The sequence below is a fragment of the Emydura macquarii genome, unplaced genomic scaffold (genome assembly GCF_026122565.2).
Source record: "Emydura macquarii macquarii isolate MOO-44397 ecotype Brisbane River unplaced genomic scaffold, CSIRO-AGI_Emac_v2 contig_2246, whole genome shotgun sequence".
Classification (NCBI taxonomy): Eukaryota; Metazoa; Chordata; order Testudines; family Chelidae; genus Emydura; species Emydura macquarii.
In genome coordinates, this window is record NW_027132383.1 from 3,514,933 (window position 1) to 3,539,131 (window position 24,199).

The 24,199-nt window shown below is 45.6% G+C and overlaps 1 protein-coding gene across 2 annotated transcripts in view; it reads left to right on the top strand.

Annotated features, from left to right (window-relative positions):
* The first annotated feature begins 2,081 nt into the window (after positions 1-2,081).
* Positions 2,082-24,199, top strand: part of PUF60 (poly(U) binding splicing factor 60) — a 37,183-nt gene continuing 15,065 nt past the window's right edge. For both annotated transcript variants that reach the window (XM_067560188.1, XM_067560189.1), the window contains exons 1-3: positions 2,082-2,470; positions 21,250-21,345; positions 23,097-23,186. In XM_067560188.1, coding sequence (XP_067416289.1) covers positions 2,435-2,470; positions 21,250-21,345; positions 23,097-23,186 — 222 coding nt within the window. In that variant the 5' untranslated portion in view covers positions 2,082-2,434. The remainder of the gene's footprint in view (positions 2,471-21,249; positions 21,346-23,096; positions 23,187-24,199) is intronic.

Consider the following 24,199-nt stretch of genomic DNA (forward strand, 5'->3'; position numbering starts at 1 on the left):
AAGGCTGCTATCAAATCCCCCCTCATTCTTCTCTGCTGCAGACTAAACAAGCCCAGTTCCCTCAGCCTCTCCTCATAAGTCCTGTGCTCCAGCCCCCTCATCATTTTTGTTGCCCTCCGCTGTACTCTCTCCAACTTGGCTACATCCTTTTTGTAGTGGGGGGCCCAAAACTGGACACAATACTCTAAATGGGGTCTCACCAATGCCTAATAGAGGGGAATAATCACTTCCCGCGACCTGCTGGCAATGCTCCTCCTAATGCAGCCCAATAGGCTATTAGCCTTCTTGACAACCAGGGCACACTGCTGACTCATATCCAGCTTTTTATCCATTGTTACCCCCAGGTCCTTTTCTGCAGAGCTGCTGCCTAGCTCATCGGTCCCCAGTCTATAGCTGTGCATGGGATTCTTCCTTCCTAAGTGGAGGACTCTGCACTTTTCTTTGTTGAACCTCATTAGATTTCTTTTGGCCCAATCCTCCAGTTTGTTGAGTCTTTCACTATAAGGCATGTTTTCCAATCCTTCACACATTCATGTGGCTCTTCTCTGAAGCATATCTAATTTATCAACAACCTTCTTGAATTGTGGACACTAGAACTGGACACAGTAGTCCAGTAGCAGTCTCACTAATGTCAAATACAAAGGTAATATAACCTTCATACTCAATATTCCCCTATTTATACATCCAAGGATCTCACAAACCCTTTTAGTCACAGCTTTGCACAAGAACCTCATGTTCAGTAATTATCAACCATGACTCCCAACTCTTCTTCAGAGTCATTGCTTCCCAAGAGGGATTCTCTCATTTTGTAAGTATGGCCTACATTCTTTATTCCTACATGCATGAATTCACATTGACTGTATTAAAATGCTTGATTGCTTGCGCCCAGTTTACCAGCAATCCAGATGGGTCTGTATCAGTGACATTTCCTCTTCATTATTTACATTTTGCCAATCTTTAAGTCATCTGCAAACTTTATCAGTAATGATTTTATGTTAAACAGCATACGGCCAAGAGCTGATCCTTGTGGGACCCCAATAGAAACCCACTCACTTGATGATGATTCCCCATTTACAATCACGTTTTGAGACCTATTAGTTAGCTAGTTATTAATTCATTTAATATATGTATCATTCTAGATTCTTAATTAAAATGTTGTGGGACATTGCACTGGGAGCTTGTGTTCAGTCAGTTTTCTGGCATGACCGGTCACTCTTTTGCAGTGTCACTGCATTCCAGGATTCTGTCAGCTAAGAGTGAGCTACATTCTCTCACCCTAGATGTATGACCAGGCATTTGGTTGAACTAAAACACATATTGTTCAAGTGAGCCTAGTTTCTATTCAGAAGTGTGAAAGGAAGGGAAATGACATGGCAGAGCTCTGCTCTACTACACAAAGTCCTAGCTAGCATATGGTCACACAGGGACCAGACCCAGTACTTGTAACTTACATCAGGAGCCAGGCTGGGACAGCTTGAGAATCAGGGAACCATAAAAGGTAAGTCTACAAAGGGGAAAAACCCACAGCTGGCCCAGGTCAGCTGATCACGGCTTGAGCGCCAAGGCTGAAAAATCACTCTGTAAATGCCTGGGCTTGGCCTGGAGTCCGAGCTCTTGGACCCTGCGCGGGAGGAGGGTCAGATCTCAGGCTCCAGCCCGAGCCTGAACCTCCACACAGCGATGTTTAGCCCTGTGAGCCTGGGTCAGCAGACCACGCCAGCCTGGATCTTTTATCGCGAACAGTTCCCAGACGTGCCCTGCCCCGCCCCTCCTGCACTGACAGCAGGCTGGCGCGGGAGAAAACCCGGCCCAGTGTTTTCAGCGTAAAATAACCGCTGGGCCCCGCGCCCGGCCCGGCCCCTCACATCACAGCGCGGCGGGCCAGGCCGGGCCAGGCCCTCACATCACAGCGCGGCGGGCCAGGCCGGGCTGGGCCCTCACATCACAGCGCGGCGGGCCGGGCCGGGCCAGAGGATGCCCGGAGCGGTCGCGGAGGGACGGCGGACAGGACAGACGCGCAGACCGCACGCGTCAGGACGGCCCAGGCCCCTCTGAGGACGGCCCCGGGCCGTCACTCGGGGCGGGGCGGGGCTTCTCGCTAACGCCCAGTTCCCGGGCCGGGCCGGGCCTGGCCTCGCGCAGCGGCAGTGGGCGGAGTCAGGCAGCCTTGCTCCGCGCTCAGAGGCGGGCAGGACACTCCACTCCAGTCCCGTCCCGTCCCGCCCGCGCCGCCCATCTTCTCCCCGGCACAACAGAGCCCGCGGGCGCGGCGGCGCAGTTCTCGCGAGACTCCCGTCTGAGGCGGGCGGATGGTAAGATCCCGCGAGAGTTCTCCTCGGCCGCGCAGACGCCTGCGTCGCTGACCTTTCGCGAGATTCCCGCCGAGGAGGAGGCTCGGCTCGGCCCGGCGCGGCCCGGCCCGGCGGTGGACAAGATGGCGGCGGTGGCGGCGACGGCGGCTATCACTCTGGTGAGTGGGCCCCTCTGTGCGGGGACCCCGGGCCCCAGCCGCACCGGGCTCGGTTGTGCGGCGCCACCTTGGGCCGGTCGCCAGCCAGATCCGAGCGTCCGTGCGGCGCTGCGGGCCCCGAGCCCCCCTGGGGCTGGCTTTCTCCGAGCGCGCCCAGCGCCTCGGGGCTGCCGGGAGGCGCAGCCTGAGGAGTGGCCGATGGAGCCGCTGCGCCCGCCCGCCGGGAGCCGGGCGCTGATTCCGGGTCGGCGGTGCCGGGCCGCGCGGATGGGGCCGCATGGCTCGGGGCCGGCGGGCTCTGCTGCCGCGGCCGTGCAGCCAGGGTCGTGCGGCCGGGCCCGTGGCATTTCTGCTGGCGGACGTGCGGCTCGGCGCGGCCTGGCTGGGGTGGTGGAGCGGGGGCTGGCCTGCTGTGAGCGGGGCTGGGCCGATGAGCCGAGCTCCCTTCCGACCCTGCCCTCCTGGGTTCTGCGCCTGGGGCCGCGGTGCGTCTGAGCCCGGCTTGGACGCGGACTGGAGAGTCCTGCAGATACGGGGCTGGCGGTACGGTCATGACGACTGGTGTCTTCGTGGCCCTGTACCACTGCGAGCGGACACGGGGCGACTCTCGTTCGCTGGCAGATAAACCCCAGCGGAAGCACGAACTGGGGCTTTAGGTAACCGCTGCAACTCCTGAGAGGCTTTGCTGTTCTTTCCAAAGTCAAAGGAGGGGACTCCTGCTCCTCACCATTGTCTTATGGGAACAGCATCCTCCGTTTGCTCAGTTCTTCTGTCTTGTGCTTTCTAGCGAGTGACTTGTACTTGAGTGTCTTTTGGAGAATGGTGCAGAAATGATGACTTGTCCTTGCCCTTAAGGATGTACTCAGAGCCCTTTGTCATCCTCCATTTTGTGTCCCCACACAGTCAGCTACCCGGTGGAAGAGGTTTAGCTTCATGTTAATTTTCAGGGAGAGGTTCTTGCCAGGTTCCTTTCCACCCTGGCCAAAAGAGCAGTTTCTGTTTGGAGACTCTGGTCCTTTTCTCCAGCAACTGCAAAGATTAGGTTGCATTACTGCCTCGTGATTATAAACAGTAGAGAAGTGTACCAGTGTAGTCATTCCCTAGAGTGTACAGTATGTGTCTGTAGAGTTTGGGGCTTCGAGGTGTCCTCTGCAATGTGAAATGTCACCAGGAGGAAACCTGTAGAATGTGTCCAATGTAAAAACAGCAGGGAAGACGTCTATGCTGTTGGAACCATTAATAGGGAGGAAAATTTGCTTCCTTCTCCTGGCCTTGCTCCTGAGCTATTCAGGAGAGAGAAAAGAAAACTAGATGTAGTTCCTATTCTCTAGTTCCAGAGGGATAGCCGTGTTAGTCTGTATACAGCAAAGACAACATTCCTGTTCTGTGATTACTATTTCCTTGGGGTTTTCCATTGATTTAACTTTTTTTCTGAATGTGTGTTCATCATTCCTTTTACACTTCTACATAAGTCTTCATTTTCTTCAAAATACATGGGGGCATATCCCACAGTTTGGGGACCTCTGGTCTAAACGCTAAATAGATTCTGATAAGACTAATAGTTTTGTTCAAAATGGGTAACATTTAGGTGAGCTGGTTTGGTTTCCAGCTCTGAGTTTCAGTTCTTAACTAACGCTTACAGCCATGGGTTACCAGTGTCACACTGCTTTCAAAGCTTAGAGCCCTCAGAGGATCCTCTGCTGCCATTCCTTTTTCCTTTAGATCAAGTGGGAGGAGGTCTTTCCATAAGTTCCTCAACTGATTGCAACTGTGGCATTATGACATGGGGTGGAGAGTCTTCATCTCAAATGCATCACTGTAAAATTATCTTGGAAACCAATAGGCAGCTGGTGGGGATCACAGAGCATTGATGGAAGAATGTTGCATACTAGTCGGGGCCACGTTTTAAGACCTATGCACCTGGGTCAACAGGAGTTGGTAGTGGTTCTTCCCTGGAGGAAAAAGAAGTTTTGCTTTTGAGCAACCTTCTTGCTCCTTCCGGTTGACACAAGAATAACATTGAAGAGCAATCTATTCAGCCATGCCTACCTATGATGAGGCATCCTTTGAGGGGAGAGGAAGTCTCAGAGGAATCTCTGGTTCTTTCCCCTATCTGTATTCTATAGATAAGCCACTCCAATTGATGGAAGCAAACAGCTCTTTTTTGTAAGCTACTTATTTACTGATACAGTGAACACCTGTCATCCTACTGCTATAGGATCTGGCACAATGAACAAATAGTCATCATGAATCCTTTGGTACAGTGAAGCTGTTAGAACAGAAGAATGTCAGTGTCTCAATAATTATTTTACAGTGTACAAAGTGTCCTGGGTGCCTTACAGCATAGCTAGAATGATACGGACCTTGATGTAGAGCTACTAATCTAATATTAGCTGCTTTGGAAATAAATGCCTGGGTTTTGCTTTAATGGTTTCACTAATTGCTCTGTTCTAGTGTTGTGGATAGTGCTATCAGCATGGTATCTCAGCACTAAGTAGGCCAGTGGGCCCCATACTTTTTACCCCATACCCCCTGTCCGTGCCCTCCCTTCCACCCCGCCTCCTGGGGCTGGAAGCAAGGCCATGGTCGAGCCTGGGTGTGGGACCACGGTTGCAGGGCTGTGGCACATCATGGTCGGAGGCTGAGGCCACTGCCGGGCCTGGAGCAGAGTGGGGCTGGGTGGCCCGGCCGTCCCTCCCCCCCCCCTTTGTTCCTCTGTGCCCTCTTAAGGGGGTGTACACTACAGTTCGGGGACCTCTGAATTAGGCACTCAAATGCTATAGTGATGGGTGTGATATAAAAACCTGAATAGAAGATAACAGCAGAAGGCCATTCTGCTGCTATCTCATTGATTGTCTAGTGGTACTGCTGGTGTGCTGTGTACTTAGCCATGATGAGCACTTCTGATTTGTCCTTTTCAAATGGGTGCCAAACATTGAGCTAATCCGTTTACTTGCTTTAAAGTGTCAGTGTAGAACATCACATTTTTCTGCCTCCTTCACTCATGTGTGCGCATGCACATACACCAGTCCTCATGCTGGCATAGGAGTGGAGATTAGCAGCGGAAGCCTACCAAAGAAACAAGGTGAAAGCAGGGTTTTGGAGATGGAGAATGAGGATACAGGGTGTACTGGATCAATGGCATCATGAAACAAGGCACATAGGTATTGTGGGGGGAGAAACAAGGTGAAAGCAGTGGGCAGAATGGACAGCATCAGAGAGGGAAGAGGAAGCAAGGATTGAGATGTAAGTGGAGGTAGAGTGTGTGTACTTACTTGCTCCCAGATCAGGTGGTATCTTGCATATTGTGTGCCATTTAAATAAGATCCAGTCCTCTAGGAATAAGAATCCCAGTTCAGATGTATCAGTTATGTTCTTTTTTTATTCAGCATGGTGCTCTGTGGTAGATTGATAGCCATATGCAATTATATCTGAGGTTTTTGTTCCTGTAGTATCTGAGCACCTTCCATATGAAAAAGAGGAGCAAAGGTCCCTAGTTCTTCTACCTTTTTGGGTTGTAAAAAGCTTTCCTTAGGGAGAAGTGTTTTTCTTTTTATGGCTGTTTTATATCCGAGAATTGTAGCTGTCAGATGGGAAAGATCTGCTTCCAGTACCAAGACCAGTACAAAGATCCTGCATAATATACACAGCCATTTCATGGCATAACCAGAAACTGGTTCCAAAGAAAAGCCAGAGCCTCCACAGGTTACTGAGGCATCTTTGTGCTTCTTTGGAACAATGCAGGATGAAGAGCAAGAGAACTGGGGACAAAGCATTCTCATTTGAAGGGATCTGGCTCAGGAATGAACTTCCAGATGCGATTAGGTGAATCCAGAGTCTAGCTGTCTTTAGGAAACTCTGCAAAACCTTCCTCTTTAAAAATGCATTTCCATCATAGCAGGAATGATGCTCATGACTTTATCTGCCCAACCTGCAACAAACAAATTAACCAATCAGAAAAATGTCCAACTTGTCATTATGGTGGTTCTTGGAGTACCCAGGTCTGAGAGTCACTTTGTTACCCCCTGCCTCCAGCATGAGCGAGTCTTGCTTATGCTTAGCTTGGTGTCAGCTCCCTAACAGCACTAGCCTGTTAGCCACTCAAGCACTGTCCTCTGGGCTATGCCAGCCCTTACTGTGCCTGGCACTTTAATATTAGGTGCACGCTAGTCTCTTTGAAACGTTCCCCTGTGATAGCTAGCCTGACACTGGATACTCTCAGAACCACTAAGTCCACTGTTCCCAAAGGAATAGAACACACCAACTCAGGAGCATTGTCTTTTCTCTTAGCCAGGATAACCTCTTCCCCTCTTGTATTTTTTCCTGTCTGTTCCTTTCTTGATGACTGCACATTTTTGTTAACATTTGACTTCGTATGCAAAGGGACATCCATTGTGTTAGCTTACAATGCTTAATTTACATCCCAACCGAGACATACGCAGTCCTTACTCTGTCTGAATGAAAACTTCTTTTTCATCTCTGCTGCTAACTACTAGCTTGATACAGACTTTTAAAACTATATTTTCTGTATATATAAATCCTTACATGGTACCTGTACATCCATTTTACAATTATATTGATGACCAGTATGATGCTGGCTTTCATTTGAAACCTCACATGATATTCTTTGGTAAAACAATGTGCACAGCAGAGTCATGAGATTTCTGTAACCCCTCAGCATCCCTTGCTAGTTGGCATTAAGAGGTTTTTGGGACACAATCAGCCTATCTTAACCCATTTAATGCTGTTGCTGTTTTATAGTACTAATTTTGTAATGAGAGTAACCTACAATATGAAGTCAAATGCCTTATAAAAGATTGAGTCCTGATCTACACCACCAATTTATGTTGGCATAACTATGTTACTCAGAGGTGTGGAAAATCCACACCCCATAGCAATGCAGTTATACCAAGCTAACTCCCAGTGGACACAGTGCAGTGTCAATGGGAGGGCTTCTCCTGTCAACATAGTTACCGCCTCTTGGTGAGTTGGAGTACCTACACCAATGGGAGAAGCTCTTCTGTCAGGGTAGGTAGTGTCTTCACTATTAAGTGCAGTGCTGTTAAGTGTAGAATCATAGGGTTAGCAGGGACGGCACAGGTCATCTAGTCTAACCCCCTGCCAAGATGCAGGATTTGTGTCTAAACCATCCAACAGGTGGCTATCCAGCCTTCTTTTGAAGACCTCCAGTGAAGAAGCTTCCACAACCTCCTGAGGCAATCAGTTCCATTGTTCTGCTGGTCTTTTAGTGAGGAAGTTTTTCCTGAGATTTAATCTAGATCTGCTATGCTGTAGTTTGAACCCATTGCATCTTGGCCTGCCCTCTGTGGCAAAAGAGAACAACTTTTCTCCATCTTTTTTATGGCAGTCTTTCAAGTATTTGAAGACTGGCATCATGTTCCCCTGTTAATCTCCTCTTTTCCAAACTGAACATACCCATTTCCTTCTGCCTTTGCTCATACAGCTTGCATTCCACCCCTTTGGTCATCTTTGTCGCTTGCCTCTGGATCCTTTCCAGTTTCTCTACATCCTTTCTATAAATTGGTGACCAAAATTGGACACAGAACTCCAGCCATGGATTGGTACAATCATCTGCCATGACTTGTATGCTATCTCTCTGTTACTGCTACCTAAAATTGCATTTGCTCTTTTTGCAACAGCATCACCTTGCTGACTCATGTTGAGGTTGTGTTCCACCACAGCTCCCAGATCCTTCTCAACAGTGCTGTTGTGAAGCCAGTTATCCTCCATTCTGCATTTGTGCATTTGGCTTTTTTTCCCTAGGTGTAGCACCTTATTTTTGTCTTCGTTGAATTTCATTTGATTGTCAGTAGCCCAGTTCTCTAATTTATCAAGATCCCTCTGAATGTTAGCTCCATTCTCCAAAATCAGTGCTTTGAGGATAGGCACAAGTGTTGTAATTACAGCGCTTTTTGATCATCACTATAACTTGTGTTGACAGAACTTTCTAGTGTAGACAAGGCCTTAAGTCTACTTTGACTTGTCAGGGTTAATGTTCCTTTCTATCTTCCGCAGGAGGATTTGACTCCTATTTTTAATAGATGTCTTTTTGACTCTCACCACCTATTTTATTCTGTTGTTTACCCATGGGGGCATTTTTTTGCTTCTCTTACTGATTAGGGTATACACATAGTTTGAGCCTCTATTATGGTGTTTTAAAAAAAGTTTCCATTCAGCTTGTAGGCATTTCACTCTTGTGGGTGTTCCTTTTAATTTCCATTTAACTAGCCTATTTATTTTTGTGTAGTTCCCCTTTTTGAAGATAAATGCTACTGTGGTGAGCTTCTTTGGTATTTTCCCCCTACAAGGACGTTAAATTTAATTACAGTATGGTCACTTTTATCGAGCTGTTCAGCTGTATTCACCTCTTGGATCATAACCTGTGTGCCACTTAAGATTAAACCAAGAATTGGCTTTCCCCTTGTGGGTTCCAGGACTAGCTGCTCCAAGAAACAGTCATTAATGGTGTCTAGAAATTTTATTTCTGCATCCTATCCTTAGGTGACATGTTCTAAGTGAGTATGAGGGTAGTTTGTAATTCCCCAATATTATTCAGTTATTTTCCACCCACAGAGTTGAGGCCATTCACATTTGTACTTCAGTGTCTCATAAGACTTGAGTTTTTATTTTATTGTGGAAACATCACACCATATACCTGTTTCTAACTAAGGCATCGTCTGCACTAGGAAATTAACTTTGTATAAGTAAGTCTCTCAGGGCTGTGAAAAATCCATGTCCCTGAATGACGCAGTTAAACCAATCTAACTCCCCAGTATAGATGGCGCTAGGTCAACGGAGAGTTCTCCCGTCAACCTAGCTGTCACCTGTCTGAGAGATGGATTACCTACACAGACAGGAGAAGCTCTCCCATTAGTGTAGGTTCTGTCTTCACTTAAGCGCTACAGTAGTGCAGCTGCACAGTTGCAGCATTGTAAGTGTAGACAAGCCCTAAGTTAGATGCTCTGACATGTTGTTTGTGTGTTAGGTAGCAGATATAGGCCACTCCTGATAAATTAGATGGAGTGCACTCTGCTTTCTCCATCCTTTTGTTATTTTCCTTCATGATATGGGGCACGGCTCACTTGCTGGTGGATTCTCTGTACGTTAAAGTCTTTAAACCATGATCTGAGGACTTTAATAATTCAGTCATAGGTTAGAGGTTTATTACAGGAGTGGGTGAGTGAGATTACAGTAGTGGGTGAGACTGCATTTTGCAGGAGGTCAGACTATATGATCATATTGGTCTCTTCTGACCTTAGAGTTTGAGTTATGATACTGAAATTGACTCTGGGACTCTGAAGTTCTGCTGTTACTTCTTGTTCTGTAGGAGTGACCATCTGCTCTTTTCCCTTCTGGCCAGTTTCTGGAGGGACACTTCTGTGCATGGCATCCTGAATTGTTTTTTGGCTCTCCCATCTGAAACAATGATCACAGGTTCTGCCTCTGCTAGATTGTCTGAAGCTTGCATACCCTCTTTTCTGGGGCTGCCTGTCTTCCTGTCTCCTTATGAGATTATTATTGCTTTTGTCAAGTGTCTGAAGAGCTTGATTTAATATGTTAATTTCAGCTTTTACACTTTTGATTTCAACAATACTTGCATTTAGTTCCCTTATTCATCTGACTGAATGAGATAAGGGAACTCAGATAAGAGATTTTCGTTTCCAAACTACCCTGATGAGAGCTTCCATTGTCTCTGCCTCAGTTGTACCCTTTCTTAGCCCACTTTCAGTTTGATAAACCAAACTTCATAGGCATAGCCTGTCATTTTGTAGACAGTTGCCAATCTATCTTGTTCCAAAGTATTTTGTGAAAATGGGTTCTGCTTTCTGGGAAGGAGGTGACTGTTTTTCACAGGGGCTTGGCTTTTAATTCCTGGTTTCCTGAAACTGTTTCGAGCAACTTTAATTTTTCTGCACATTGTTTCTGAATTGTCTCTGGTTGTCTCAGATTTATGTCTACACAGCAACAGTTTGTCTCAGATTTATGTCTACGCAGCCCAGGCCAGCAGACTCGGGTTCACAGGGCTTGGGCTGCGGGATTATTTCATTGCTGTGCAGACTTTTGGGTTCAGACTGGAGCCTGGGCTTTAGGATGCTGCAGGGTCAGAGGGTACCAGAGCCCAGGCTCTACCCCGAGCCCAGAAGTCTACACAATAATGAAACAGCCCCGTGAGCCCAAGCCTGCTAGCACAAGCCATCCATGGGTGTTTCTTTGCTGTATCAACATATAGTTGGTTCCTGTTTTGCTGAAGCACTACAATGTAAAATCTGATCTTTTAGATTCAGTAGTTTAGACAATCCCTGATCTAACTCTTCCTGCTGTTCACTATTTATATAGTTTATTGTATGTTTGATTAAAGCAAAATGGCTTTTTACTGCCATCTCTCCAAGAAATGCCAAGAGAATCACTTTCTTACCCTTGGATGTACATATATACCTCCTATCTGTGATTTCCATTTCATGCATTTGACGAAGTGGGTTGCAGCCCACGAAAGCTTATGCCTGCAGAAATTTGTTAGTCTTTAAGGTGCTACAGGACTCTCGTTTTCCCCCCTTCCCTCCTTAAATGCTCATCCTTAAGCTGGTATAAGAGTGGACCCCCTACCTCCATAATGAAGGTCTTTTAACTCTCTATCAGCCGTAGTGTTTGCAAACAGTTCTTCTCTGCTAATATTCCCCAAAGTTTTTGGAAATGAGGTACTGAAGATATTCAGCTGTGTCCCCTGGTCACTCAGTTCTGTCCTCTGTTGTCTTTCCTGTCTGTTACCAAAGAAAACTTTATTCTGACAAAATCCCTCTTCGGTTTGCATTACCTTCTGGCAGTGTTTTCTGCGATTATTGTAGCAGCTTCTATGTAGGTTTGCCTCTTGGAGAGGTTAGATCATTGCACTTCAGCGCTGGCTTGCCAAATTCTTCCCCCTCCCTCCCCTCCCGGCGCGGGACCATGGATGGCTTAAATCAGAAGCATTTTATTAAACTTAGACTCAGTTCTTTCTGGAACACACCACATTCTGCTGCTGCATCTATGCTCTTTTTAATCTATAAAACCTTCTTGAGCATGATATCATTAGCCCTCAGGAAATTACAGTTCATTCAAGAATGAAGCAGTGTGCCTCCTCCACAGCATGGGCTACCACAGGTATATGATGATCAGAAAGGTTGCTAAGTAGCAGGAAAGGCACCCATAAGCCCCGTTCCAAACCTGGTGAAAGATCCAGTTTGATTAATGTGGTGACAAGATGCTGTCATCAATCAAAACAGTGTAATGTAGGGTTATGAAAATTGCGGTAAACATTTAAACTTTCTACAATAAATTCATCCAGTCTACACACAGAATGGATTCATACCTATCTATTTAACTTCTCAAAGTGCTGTCGTTCCTTGGAAAAAGAAGTCTGAAGGAAATGTCAGACACTAGAATGTTTTTAGTCATAGCACCCTTTTAAAACAGTCATAGCAAACCTCGAATTACTGATCAAGTGAAGTGAGGCCCTATAATCAAATCTCTGCTTTTCGCTGTCTGTATGTACGCAACACAGTAACTTCTGAAAACTGCATCAGACCAATTCCAAAATTTGGGGAAATGTTTTAAGGTGGTAGTGCACTGTTCTGTTTGGGTTGATGAAAAAGCTGGATTTCCACTAAAATCAGGCCCAGAAGCTCTGGCACCCTTTATTGCTGCCTACACATTGCACAGGAAGCATCTTACTAAAGGTTTGTGCACTTCATTGCTTATCTAGGGTGAGCTGTACATCCAGTTAGTCCCCTCGCATCCATTAGGGCAAGCCTCCTCCCAGTCAGGCTTCCATTTGCACTTAAAAAGTAGGATAACAAACAGCTTTGCCTAAAGGAGGAACGAAGTGTGCGACCCTCTAGTATTTTTCCCCCACAAAGTGATATAGAAAAATCAAGCAGCGCACAAACTGCAATACACATTTAAAAGTGAGACTAACCCAAAAAGCAGAATTTTGTAAACCCTTTTCACTCCTGTCAAAATGGAAATCCTGGTGCTATAACATCACCATAATATTGCATTAGGATCAGAGGTAGAATTTGTTGTGCAAAATTGGGGTCATTTGATCACTGGGCTCCCAATATATTGCATGTGTGCCTAGACACAAGCAAGGAGTTTTTCATTTTCAAAATGCTCTAAAATCCATGTTTAGCAATATTATCTTAAATATTGGTATTTCACAACAAGATGGGGCTGGGAAAACTTTGGGAACGGAAGAATCCCATGAAGATGAATGGATCTGTTTGTTCACAGTGAGTCAGTTCATAGAGGGAAATTGGTTAGTGATGTGAATTTGAAACATTTAGCCTAAGTAAGCAAGCCTAAGTCAAGTCCACCAGAATCAGGATGGGTGGCAGCCCCTAATCTACATTGAGAAGTTGTGACCATTGTTTTAGTTAAGTCTTGTCTACACTAGAAAGTTTTGTCGACAGAAGTTTTGCTGACATACTGCCACTGTTATAATTAAATCTCTGTTGCGTGTCTTCACTGTCAGTGGAGTGCATTCACACTATCAGCTCTTTTGTCGACACAGGGCGCAGTACACTATCGGTAGCTAAGCTATCCCACTGTGCAACTGCAGGGTGCTTGGGGAAGGATTTGCAATGCCTCACGGGAGAGGCACAGCGTCACATGATGATGGTTTCTGAATCCCATCATTCCATGGACATCCTACTAGTTTGACAGCGGCTTTTAAACTGCCTTGTCAGTTTTAAATTGCTGAACACAAACACAAGAAGCCCACAGAAGCTCCCCAGCCATTGCCTTTTTGAGTGTAAACCCATGTCTGTCTCCCGTCTGCATGGGGTGTTTCCAGGTTGTCCAGTTCCCTGCTTTCACTATGTTATTCCTAGCAAGTCTGCCTAAATGGACTTGTCTGCTCTCTCATCAGGGACGGTAACATGTAATTGCTACAGTTATAACATACCACACAGAACTTCCTATGCAAGCCTACTTTATTCTTACAGTTTTAAAAAAAGCATTACAGAAAAAACATATTCAAAACAATAAAAAGAATTTACATGCATGGTAGTAAGCTTCCCAGAGTTCACCCCAAACCTAATGTGGATTCTGATGAGCAGACCTTCAAACCTCTCACCCAAGGGAATTCCTTGTGGTTACAAGTTCATCACAGCTTCAGCCCAGAACAAGCCTAAAGCCCTTCGGGAAAGGATTTGAGGCCCTTTGTGGACTAGAAGTCCTGTCTGTTTGCTGGATCAGGAAGAAGCTCTGAGCTAGTTTAAAACCAGGTTATTTATCAAAAAATCCTATCTTTGTTAGTCCGTAAAAATCCAGTTTGAACTAGTATATGCATACCTCTGGTTGGGGGGAGGGGAGGAAGGAGAGGGCACTTCAAATGGTGGATAATGGAGGAAGTGCATTAGCATCCCCCTCCCTAGTAAAAAAGGTACATATGTATACCAGTTATATTTTTAATAAAATCTACCTCAAAGGTATAAACCCTAATTCAATAGCACTTAATTCAGTAAAGTTTATTTTAGTTCCATAATGTTTGTTCAGGATATTGTCAGCCTGTCACACTCTCCGGTAGGGGGGAGTGCAGTAAGGTGAAAGCTGCAGCATCAAGATAAAGTCTGGAGAGTGGGTTCAGGTTGTACCAATGGGTACAGCAAAGGCTGCAGACAATCTCCTATTAATGCATTCATATTTCTGCAGGATCTTGCAATTTTCTTTGATACAACAAAGTGCACTTGGGAAGAGAGGGTCCTGAGGTACAACTCGGCTGTGTGAAATGGGTCAGATTCCTCAGTGCTGGTGGCATGCAGTAGAAATGTAGTTGCCTCCTGTACAGAGACTCTCAGTTACTTGCTGCAAGGTAGAAGGGAGAGGAGGGGGTGGAATGTTATTCTCTGCCTCTTTCAAACCTGTTTGTCAGCTAGTGCATCCGTAATACCTCTTGCTTCAGTTTCTTTCCTGATTTGCAGACCTTTGCTGGGTTTTATGGAATGCTCTTAGAGACTATCATATTTGCTGCAGTTAATTAGGAGGACTTGAAAAAAGTTTATGGCAATTATCTTTAACCTTAGTTTCTTTAATCATTCTTCTCCATTTCTCCCCCTTCACTGAATCTGTCATTCAACCCAAGTTTCTAACTTATGCCAGCTGCTTGTATTACCCTCTGTCTATTGAGAAGGGACAAGATACACATTCCCCTCTGAGAAGGATTTTTAGTTGTTTAGGCAGAGTTCTCAGGAAGATGCTGCTTTCTCTCTTTGCGTTTGATACTTCCTGCTATTTTACTAGTGATTTTTCTGATTACAGATGATTTATGCCTTAAACTATGAAATACTCTGGTGAAAGGTTGCTTGGTATGTGTTGCTTTCTGACCTACTGAACTGGTGCTGTTGGCTTATCATGGAGAGAGTTCATCTGTTTAATTTCTTACTTTGAGGGATGCAGAGAGCAGATGCCTTCAGAAGTTCAGCTGGTCCCTTCCTGGAACTCTGAAAGAAGTAAAAAGGTGTCTTTGTGTGGAGCTTCTGGTGTGGGCATAAGTCCTGAGTTGCATGTTTCCTGTGAGCATTCAGATATGTGGTATAATGTTTTCTGCCTGGAAGCGTAAAATTCCTATTGAGCATTTTTGACAGTGCTCTCCCAGTCTCATAAGAATGGCCATATGGGGTCAGACCAATGGTCCATATAGTCCAGTATCCTATCTCTGACAGTGGCCAGTGCCAGATGCTTCGGGGGGGATGAGCAGAACAGGGCCATTTTGAGTGATTCATCCCCCTGTTGTCCAGTCCCAGTTTCTGGCAGTTGGAGGTTTAGGGACACCTGGAGCATGGGGCTGTGTCACTGACCATCTTGGCTACGAGCCATTGATGGACCTACCCTCCATGAACTTATCTAATTCTTTTTTGAACCCAGTTATACTTTTGGCCTTCACAACATCCAATGGCAAAGAGTTCCACACATTGACTGTGCATTGTGTGAAGAAGTAATTTAGTTCTGTTTGTTTTAAACCTGCTTCCTGTTAATTTCTTCAGGTGACCCCTGGTTCTTGTGTAGGGGTAAATAACACTTCCCTATTCATTTTCTCCATGCCATTCATCCTCATTATAGGCCACTTCAGTTCAGCATCTTCCCTGCCAGCCTGTGCCCTGGGCACATACAAATAGGATCCTGGGATGCCTGAGGTGATGTCTCAGAAATGTTGGATCAGATTGAGGGATTGTCAATACAGGGTAGGTGTGCTGGCATAACCCACCATGTAGACATTCTTATTCCGGGATAGCAGTGGGTTTTTTTTTTTTAAATTTAGTTTGTCTCTTGGGAAGGGGCTAAACCAAAAGGGCGCACCTATTTCTTACACTGAAACAGGCGCATCCACAGAGGAGGTTACAGTGGTATAACTTTCCCAGTATAACTGGTAAAACTTTCCCGTGTAGACAAGGCCTCAGAGGCTTTTTAATGGCTCTCAAGGTCTGCCATAAAACCTCAGTCATTCTAGCCAGCTTGTGTTACTACCAGCACCATAAATGAGTGATAGGTTTGTGTGTGTGAACAGCATTTGAACGAATGGGAACACTAGCGCTATCCTCACGCCAACTTGCTAGTGAAGACTGTCACAGTTCAGGACAACTGCACCTGAATTCTTCTCTTGAAGTCCACCAACTCTAGGCTCCAAGCTCCTCAGCCATCACCTCTTGGACAGAGACCCACGTATATCTCCCTCTTGAATGGGGGATCTTTAAGACCGCATCTTTCCCTGCCTGCATTTTGATCTCTCCAGCCAGCTAGATTGCTTAAACAGGCCAGCATTTGTGCTTTGCTTTCTTTCCAAAGGCTATAAACAGTGTAATTGCCAGGAGTTAGAAGTTACCACACAGCTCTTTATAAGTAAGCACATATATTCTTAAGGTGAAAGCATTACAGAGATGGAGTGACCAGATAGCATGTGTGAAAAATCAGGACGGGGGGAGGGGTAATAGGCGCCTGTCTAAGACAAAGCCCCAAATATCGGGACTATCCTTATAAAATTGGAACATCTAGTCACCCTATACAGAGAATAAGTGTTAAAAACAATAAAACAACCTACACATGTACTAAAAAGCTTACCAGAGGTCATCCTAACTTCAACCTCAGGCTCTAGTAGGCGTCAGTCCTTCAAAACCCATAACTGGGTTTTCCCTGTGACTATGAGTTCATAACTGTCTCAGATTCAGAACCAGAAGAACCATGAATAGTTCTGTTTTTCCTTCATGCAGTTTGGGCTTTTGATGTTGTCCCCATGTTGTAATAGCTGATCAGCAAACAATGACTTGCTCCTCAGGGCAGGAAGGACTGCATCTTTGTATAACCAGAGGTGGGGAATTTGCATTCACCTGCCACTAGATATTCCCCAGGAAAATAATTTAACATGTGGTACTCCCAGATCTCACATATATCACATCTCCCCTTTCAAGAGGTTCCATACAATTCCAGCCCAGAATAATACATAAACTGTTCTTTTAATGCAATGGATTACAAAGATATTTCATCTTAATTCAGTGTGATCTCCCAAGGATATTGCAGGGAACTGCTGTATCTGTCGCAAAGACAAGCCCTGAAAGTCATTGCCATTATACCCCATTCTCCTGGGAGTGTGTGTCAGGCTTGGTACTGCACTGCCAGCATCTTCCAAACCTGAAGTGTTGCTCTAACGTTGCAGTCAGGGTCAGAGTGGAAGAGGTGGTTGCTGTCAGTTCTCTTCACCCCACCTCTTTGCCCTTCTGCAAGCTTAGATTCTTGAAGCACTCCCAGCTGTTACTTGTGTGGTCTCTCTGAACCCATTTTGTGTATAGTGGCACAGTGTATTAACCAGGGAGCAATTAGGACACTAGCCAAGGCCTTGCTGCCAGTTGTGTGTGTGTGGGGGTAGGGGGATTGCTTATAGTCTTCCGCTGTGCAGTGCAGTTCAGCTAATCATTGCGTACTGTTTTTATATCAGCTCTTTTCAGTTTGTCGGTAGCTGTCCAGATTGGAGGCTCTGTTTACAAAAGGAGCTTTCATATTGCAGCGCTGAGACGTCTACTGACAAGCTCTTCAGGATGATCCCATTTTGAGTGGCAGCAAATATAAATGTATACCACTATTGAGCAGTGTCTGGGGATGAGGGGGGATTTGATAGCGGCCTTTAACTACCTAAAAGGGGGGTCCAGGGAGGATGGGGCTAGGCTGTTCTCGGTGGTGGCAGATGACAGAACAAGGAGCAACGGTCTAGGCAGAGCAGAAGGTCTAGGTTGGACATTAGGAAAAAGTTTTTCACTAGGAGGGTGGTGAAGCACTAGAATGGGTTACCTAAGGAGGTGGTGGAATCTCCATCCTTAGAGGTTTTTAAGCTGAGGCTTGACAAAGCCCTGGCTGGGATGATATAGCTGAGGTTAGTCCTGCTTTGAACAGGGGGTTGGACTAGATGACCTCCTGAGGTCCCTTCCAACTCTAATATTCTATGATTCTATAAGAACCTGAAGTATAGAGGTCAGCAGAAGCCTAGTTAAAGCACATGAAGGCTGCTGAATCCACTCTGCCAAAGCAACAAGCAGCTCCTCTGGGCAGCCTTGTCTGCCTAACATAATAGGAATAAATAACCCATTAGTGACACTGGATGGGGAATTCTCTGGAAAACAATGGGTCTGAAATGGAAGAAGGGGCAATAGGAAATCTAAGCAAAACATGCTCATGCTGTTGTTGGCTGTCTATTGGAGATGGGATGGAATTTAATGTGTGTAATATATACCATAGATCACATGGCCAATTAAGAGGCGATAGTGCACATAGAGCAGCACGTGCAGTTTAGGAAACTACAAAAGATGTAGAAAATCTTGAGAAATTCATAGAATCCTAGAAGATTAGGGTTGGAAGCAACCTCAGGAGGGACCTCCTGTCTAGTCCCCTGCTCAAAGCAGCACCAATGAAATCAATTTCATTTCGATTTCATAAAAGGGCAACAAAAAGAGATGAAGATCTGGGAAGAGACAGGGAGCTAAATGAGGAGAATCTAGAAAGAAGATGTAGGTTTCTTTCTCTACTTCTGAATGACTGAGTGGGTCACACTGATGCGAGAGTGGCATTATGAAAGAAAGCATAGAGTCAAATGTACTAAAAATCTGAAATGAATCTGACAATACCATGGAATCTCTATGGATAGAAATTCCATGCTTGAACAATCAGTATAGCAGTAGAAATATGCTACCAACCATCTGACCAGGATGATGGCAGTGATTGTGAAATGCTCAAGAAAATTAGAGAGGCTACAAAAACAGCAAACCCAGTATTAATGAAGGATACTAACTATCCCCATATGGACTGAGAAAATGTCACCTCAGGATGGGATGCAGAGAGAAAATTTCTAGACACCATTAGTGGCTGCTTCTTTGAGCAGTTAGTCCTGGAATCCAGAAAGGGAAAGACAATTCTTGATTTAGTCCTAAGTGGTTCTCAGGATCTGGTCCAAGACCTGAATATCGCTGAACCATTTGATAATAGCAATGATGTCATTAAATTTAACATACTTGTACGATGAAAAATACCAAAGAAACCCACCACTACCATTTAACATCAAAAAGTGGAATGACACAAAAATGAGGAGGCAAGTTAAACAGAAATTAAAAGGAAGAATCACAAGGGTGCAATGCCATATTAGAGGCTCAATACATATGTATACCTCAAACAAACACAAAAAAATAAGAGGAGCAGAAAAAAGCCACTATGGCAAAAGTGGTAATTAGAGACAAAAAGGCAGCTTTTAAAAATAGGAAGTCAAATCTTACTGAGGAAGAAAGAAAGGAACATAAACTCTGGCAAGTCAAGTTTAAAAGTATACTTAGGCAGGCCAAAAAGGAATTTGAAGAGCAACTAACAAAAGACACACAAACTAACAGCAAAATTATTTTTAAGTACATCAGAAGCAGGAAGCTTGACAAACAGTCAGTGTGGCCACTGGAAAACTAAGATACTAACAAGCACTCAAGGAAGACAGGGCTGTGTGTGGAGAAACTAAATGAATTCTTTGCAATGGTCTTTACTGTAGAGTATGTGAGAGAGAGTCCCACGCTGAGCTATTCTTTTTAGGGGACCAATTTTAGGAACTGTCCCAGATTGAGGTTTCAGAGGAGGTTCTGGAACAAATTGATAAACAGTAATAAGTCACCATGAACAGATGGTAATCACCCAAGAGTTCAGAAGGAATTCAAATATGAAATTGCAGAACTACTAATGGTAGTATGTAACCTATTGTTTAAATCAACCTTTAGATAAGGCTCCAGAAGCAATCCTAGCAGTTACAGGCTCGTAAGCCTAGCTTCAGCACCAGACAAATTGGGTGAAACTGTAGTAACGAACAGAGTGATCAGAGACAGAGATGAACACGATATGTATGGGAAGGGTCAACGTGACTTTTTAAAAGAAAATTATGCCTCACCGATCTATTAGAATTCTTTGAGGTTATTAACAAATATGTGGACAAGGGTGATCCAGTGGATATGGTGTTATTAGACTTTCAGAAAGCCTTTGACAAGGTTCCTTACCAAAGACTCTTAAGCAAAGCGGGCAGTTGTGGGATAAATCCTCTCATGGATCATTAACTGGTGAAAAGACAGGAAACAAGGGGTAGGAATAAATGATCAGTCTTCATACTGAAGAGAGGTAAACAGCAGGTCCCCCAAGGCTCTACTGGCACCAGTTCTGTTCAACATACTCATAAAGTATATGGAAAAAGGGGTAATTAAGTGTCTGCAAACTTTTCCAGTGAAGTGGCAAAGTTTGCAGACAATACAAAATTACTCAGGATAGCTAAATGTAAAACTTACTGCAAAGAGTTACAAGGAGATCCCACAAAGTTGGGGGTGTGACTGGGCAACAAAATAGCAGATGAAATTCAGTGTTGATAAGTACAAAGTAATGCACGTTGTAGAACATAATCCCAACTATACATACACAGTGATGGGTGGGGTTTATATTAGCTGTTACCACTCAAAAAGCAAAACTTGGTAGTCATCGTGGACAGTTCCCCCCCAAAATCTGCTCAATGTACAGCAGCAGTTAAAAAAGTGAAAAGAATGTTAGGAACCATTAGGAAAGGGATAGATAAGACAGAAAATATACTACTACTACTATATAAACCAATAGTACTTCCACACATTGAATACTACAATTCGGGCTGCTCCATCTCCCAAAAGATATATTGAAATTGGAAAATGTACAGAAAAAGGCACTTGATAAGTGCCCTGTTCTGTCCATTGCCTCTAAAGCATATGGCACCAGACACAGTTGGAAGACAGCATACTGGGTTAGATGGGCCATTGGTCTGACCCACTCTGGCCACTGTTATGTTCTTATGTTCTCAAGATGACTTTAGGGATGGTGGGGTAAGGGTGGTGCTAGCCTTGGAGGTGACAGTGTGAGTTTAGATAAGGAATCATTTCCCTCCACCCCTCAAAAATGGTAAAGTTAAGAATTAGTGACATGAGATGCAGAAGGAAAATTTTAGGCTGTGTATATGAAATACTTAGCTGAGTGTCTGACTGATGGGACAGACTCCTCAAGGGAGATGGCTGGGATCTTTGAGAATAAGGTTACATGAGATGTTAGTAGGTGTAAGGAGCCCTGCAGGGGCTTTTCTGGCTTTCTGATTTCCAAACATGGAGTGCTCTGGACTGCTGGAGCTGAGCAAGCTCTGTGTGTCTGTGAAAAGAAACTGGCCGTTTTAATAGGGGCAGACTTTCATGGTGGTTTTTCTGTTTCAGGGCACTGAGTCCATAAAGTTGGAAAATGGACAAAGCACAGCAGCTAAGCTGGGGCTTCCTCCTCTCACCCCGGAACAGCAGGAAGCTCTTCAGAAGGTGAGTGGCCCTAGTATGGCCTTTCTTTAGCACTTCCTGATCACTAGTACCAGACTTACTGCCATGGAGGGGCGGTCATGTGGTGGGAACCCACCTGCCAGGAATATGTAGGGGATACTGACTGCTGTTCTTGCTCCTGAGCTCTTAGAATCATACACAAGACATGTTTTTCTTGATTGGGAGTTCCTGGTAGCTGCATGGGAACATTATGGGATGTATTTGTAAAAAAAAAAAAATGTGCTGAGATCAAAGTAGATAACAGCTTGATCTTAAACTGTTAAGAGATTTCTCTGATCCCAATGATGATGAGATGCTGCTGCTCCAAAGTCCCTGTCAGGTGCAGCCTGGACTCCACAATTAATAGATTCCAGAAATGCTCCAGCTGAATCCTCTGCAGGATTCATGCTAGAACACACTGCAAAATCTCCTACCTTTCCTGTGCTATCTTGCAACTGAATACTTGCACCTTTGTTATAAGGGGACCTGTAATATGCTGCAAATATTATTTTCATCCCTTTGGAGCCAACCTATTTTAATTGTAGAACAAAATCCAGCCCAACTCTGATCTCTGGCTCTTGATTGCATATGTGCAGCTGGTGAAGACATTACTGTTAACTTCTGGCTTCCACTCCCAGTGGGAACGGGTGATGTCTGACTTGCTGAGAAGAGAGCAGTGTTGGGAATGGAGGGCAAGAGAGTTAAACCAGTGAAGGAGGGAGCTGTGGGCTAGGTGTCTCCCAGATTCTGGTGAGGCAGGTATGCCACTGTGCTCTTTAGGCTTGGTGTGAATGTTCCCATAATGCTGAAGCTGCTTGTGTGTCTGTGTTTGGCTTGCATTGTGAAACGGCCTCGTTTCCTCTGGCTGCTCCATAGCTGACAGATGTAAATCCCCTTGTCCGTTTCCAGGTTTCCGAAGCACCCGTCTCAAATCCACGGTTTAGAGCCTGCCGTTCCCCGGCACCTCCCAAACACGTACAGCAATGGAAAGCAGGTGCCTTTGAGTGGGGTTGGCTGAATCTGTCCGTCCTGTCCCCTGGGCAAAGGCACATCCATGGATATAGAGTCCCCTTGATTAAGAGCCTCCATCTCAGCATCATTGGATGTGCAAGGCTCAATGTTTTCCAGAGTGATGGAAGGTTGGGTAGAGGAAAAACAGATCAGCCTCGTAGCCACAGGTCAGGGGACTGACGGAGGGAGCAGGAGTATATAGAAGGACCCACAGCTCCTGCTCGCCAAGATAGTGTAGGCCAGCTCTGACAAGGAGGGGGAGGGATGCACTCGGTGCAGAGATTGGGCATGGGGAATAGGAGCCGCTTCGCTCTTTGTAGAACTTTTTGTCCAGATGTTCTGTGAGTGGAAAGGACTTGAAGGAGGCTATCTGTCCTGCCCTCATCTCAGCAGGTAAGGTGCTGTGGTGGGGGCTGAGGGGTAGAGGGAGGAAGAGGGAAATGCTGAGTGTGTAGTGCATGATGCTTTCCTAACATTGCGCCTGCTGCAGACTCTGAGTGCACCCAGTCCTCGCTCAAGCATTGTGCTGTATTTCAGGGCGAACAACTCCAAGATGCTGACCAAGACTGTAGTAAGCTGTCGGCCCTTGGCTAACGTAAAGTGCCTGACTGCTTAGAGCTGGAGCACTGGAAAGCACCAGTGGCAGCCAGCTGGGGAATGTTGTTGTTTGAAGCTGAATGTCTTTCCCTGGCCCCTTGTGGAGTCCTATGCCCTGTAATTATGGAGTCTGTATTTCCTTCCAGGCAAAGAAGTATGCGATGGAGCAGAGTATCAAGAGTGTGCTGGTGAAGCAAACCATCGCCCACCAGCAACAGCAACTCACTAACCTGCAGGTGAGAGATCTCTCTGGGTTCATCCCCTTGCTTTTACTCTCCCCACAAGGTGGAGCCTTTTATGCACTTAGAACCAGAGCACAGCCCTGAGGTCTGCCTGGAGCCAGGTACTTGCACTTCTGTTTCCGCAGTGAAATCGAAGTATGTTGTCTTCGGCCCTGTCAAGGAAATCCCTCTCCCGCCCTCATACATGTGCTCATCCTCCCTTCCTGCAAGAAAGCAAACTGCCCTGGGAAGAGAAGCTAATGTTTCCTCTTCTATTGGCTGGCTAGACAATTCAGTTGCCAGAAAATCAAAGTATCTGCTGAGAGTTCCACTGTCCACCTGAAGCTAAGGTGGTGTCTGGGGTTACTGGGAGCAGTATCCTTTCACCATCCTTTCCCCCATGAAAAGAAGGGGCCTGTCTCTCTGGCCTTGCTGGCAGTGTCACCCCTTCCATCCCTATCATGGACTCTGGATTTTGCTCAGAATTCCAGCTGATTATCCCTGCTAATGCAGGAATGTCCACATCCTGGGAGACACTTCTGCTGCTGTTTAAACCTCCTTTCCTTCTGAGGTTCCTTATATACAGCTCACTGTCTCCTGCTTTAGGGTAAAGAGCCCAGCATAATGATTTGGGGGGTTATATATTTTTTTAAAATGTTGAAGTGGGGATGTGCTGGCCACATTAGGCAGCTCTGGCCTTTCAGGGCTCTGTGTGTTTCTGGGCGGCTGTTCTAGATGAGGGGCTCCTTGTAATTGTTGGGGGTGAATCAATGACAGTGGTTACAGAGGTTACTATTGCCTTGAGTCCCCCTGGGAGAAGACCCTGCTTCCCGAGGCAGTGGCAGCAGCACACCCCCACCCAGAGTTGGTGGGACTGGCATCTGCAGGGTCCCAGCGCTGGACAGTCCTTGGGACCGGGCAGTGAGGGGCAAGGAAGGAGAGGCCTCTCCCACAGGTTCCCTGTGCCGTCGCTCTCTGCTTGAGTTTTTACGAACAGCCGTAGTATGCTCAGCTCCAACAGACTGAAC